This window comes from Salvia splendens, chromosome 22 (genome assembly GCF_004379255.2).
Source record: "Salvia splendens isolate huo1 chromosome 22, SspV2, whole genome shotgun sequence".
In the NCBI taxonomy this organism is placed as follows: Eukaryota; Viridiplantae; Streptophyta; class Magnoliopsida; order Lamiales; family Lamiaceae; genus Salvia; species Salvia splendens.
The window spans coordinates 23,134-25,089 of NC_056053.1; the positions used below are offsets into that span (position 1 = coordinate 23,134).

A 1,956-nucleotide genomic window follows, 5' to 3' on the forward strand; every position below is an offset into this window, starting at 1 on the left:
GGCGAGGACAGTGTCAGAGGAAGAGGGACAGCAGGGTATGGAGGGAGATGAGTCCTCGTCAGGGAGTGAGCGGAGATCTAGATCCCGAGCGCCTTCTATTACACGCGGCTTCGGTTACGGCCCTCTGGCGATGGTCGTGCATGGCGACAACATGTTTGGGGCTTTGGGGGATTCCCCCTCGGATGAGGCCGAGGTTGAGGTGGATAGTGATGCCCACTACGATCATATGATAGTGGAGGTTCCGATGACGAGACTTGATTCCACCGATCCAGTGTTGGAGTACATTGGACACACTTCCCCTACCGCAGAGGGTTCATCGAAGAAGGCGAGGCTTTCGGCCTCGGGAACTTACTGAGTTTCCCATGTCTTCTCATTTCATGATTTGGAATGCCCAGGGGATTGCGAACACTACTACCCAGGGCACTTTCAAGAATATGATCGATATGTACAGTATTTTGTTTGCCGCGGTGCTTGAGCCCCAGACGGATCCCCAGCCTTTTTTCTTCAGTAGGCGTTTTGGGTTGCAGTTTAGGTGTTCGAACACGAACGGTAAGATTTGGATTTTTTCTCACAGGGACTGGCAGGTCGAGGTCATTGATGACTCTGAGCAGGTCCTTCACGTCCGAGTTTCTGCTGCGATATTCCCTTTTTCAATCTATCTCTCCGTGGTGTACGCTAAGTGCTCGAGGGAGGGGAGATACGATCTGTGGAATAAGCTCAGGGACATCTCTCTAGCCACTGACGGGGCCCCGTGGCTTGTTGGTGGTGACTTCAACATCTTCTTGTTGGAGGAAGAGAGACAGGGCAGCACGACAGACAGGCACGGAGAGATGAAGGACTTTGCCGACGCCATTGCAGACTGCCAGCTACTGCACCCAGGTTTCGATGACCCGCCGTTCACTTGGACGAGGAGCGGGCTCTGGGAGAGATTGGACAGAGTCCTTCTTGGGGAGCACTGGAAGACCGCCATTGCGGCTACTAGGGTGACTCATTTGCCTAGGATCTCCTCAGATCATGCCCCTTTGCTTGTGCGGTGCCAGCTCACGGCTCAAATTCCGAGGCCTTCGTTTAGGTTTCAGAACATGTGGGTTAGGCATCACACCTTCAGGGATGAGATTGCCAGAGTGTGGACGGCGGAGACGGGCTTCTTCGGCATGCTTAATCTTCAGTTCAAACTCAGCAGAGTTAAGGGTTTTCTCAAGGGATGGAACAGAGAGGTCTTTGGGAACATCTTTGACAAGCTGAGGGAGGCAGAGGAGGCGGTTGCTGCTGCGCAGGCGGCTTTCGACGGGGACCCCACGGGAGCCCATAGGAGTGAGCTTAGCCGTTGCACGGCTCTATACGTTCTCCGCACTAGGATGGAGGAGGATTTCTGGAAGCAGAAGGCTGCCATTCGGTGGGCGGCAGAAGGCGAAAGGAATTCTAAATTCTTCCACGGGTGGGTGCGATAGAAGCGGGTGCAGTCCCGGATTCACGCCATTCAGGCAGGAGGACAGACTCTCACGTCGGAGGAGGACATCAGACAGTCGGCGGTTGACTACTTCCAGCGGCTTCTCACGTCAGACGTTGAGCACTTGGAGCAGCCGGACCTTGATCTTTTGCGCGGTCTCCCAGAGTCCGTGGACCGCGAGGGCCTCTGTTCTGTCCCCGACTCCGATGAGGTTAGACGGGCGGTCTTTGGCATCAGTGGGGACAGCGCCTCGGGACCGGATCGCTTCTCGTCTCTTTTCTTCCAGCACTGTTGGGACATCGTTGGAGCAGAGGTGGTGGCAGCAGTGGCGGACTTCTTCTTTGGATCTCCCATGCCCCGCAGCTTCACGGCCACGACCATCATTCTCTTGCCGAAGAAGGCAAGCCCGGCGACCTGGGCAGAGTACAGGCCGATTAGCCTTTGCAACGTGACCAACAAGATCATCACCGAGATCTTGACATCGCGTTTGGCGCCGCTGCTTCCTC

General features: G+C 55.6%; 1 protein-coding gene across 1 annotated transcript; it reads left to right on the plus strand.

The window, feature by feature from the left end:
- The first annotated feature begins 362 nt into the window (after positions 1–362).
- On the plus strand, positions 363–1,451 carry LOC121787761. The gene is made up of 2 exons (XM_042186601.1): positions 363–1,184; positions 1,242–1,451. The coding sequence occupies exons 1-2, from the start codon at positions 363–365 to the stop codon at positions 1,449–1,451; spliced, it is 1,032 nt and encodes a 343-aa protein (XP_042042535.1).
- The last annotated feature ends 505 nt before the right edge of the window (positions 1,452–1,956 follow it).

Excerpts from the sequence above, each read along its gene's own strand:
- LOC121787761 (XM_042186601.1), top strand. The coding sequence starts at position 363 with ATGTCTTCTCATTTCATGATTTGGAATGCCCAGGGGATTGCGAACACT. Across the intron at positions 1,185-1,241 it reads TTCAGTTCAAACTCAGCAGA|CTGAGGGAGGCAGAGGAGGC; the intron begins GTTAAGGGTTTT and ends ATCTTTGACAAG.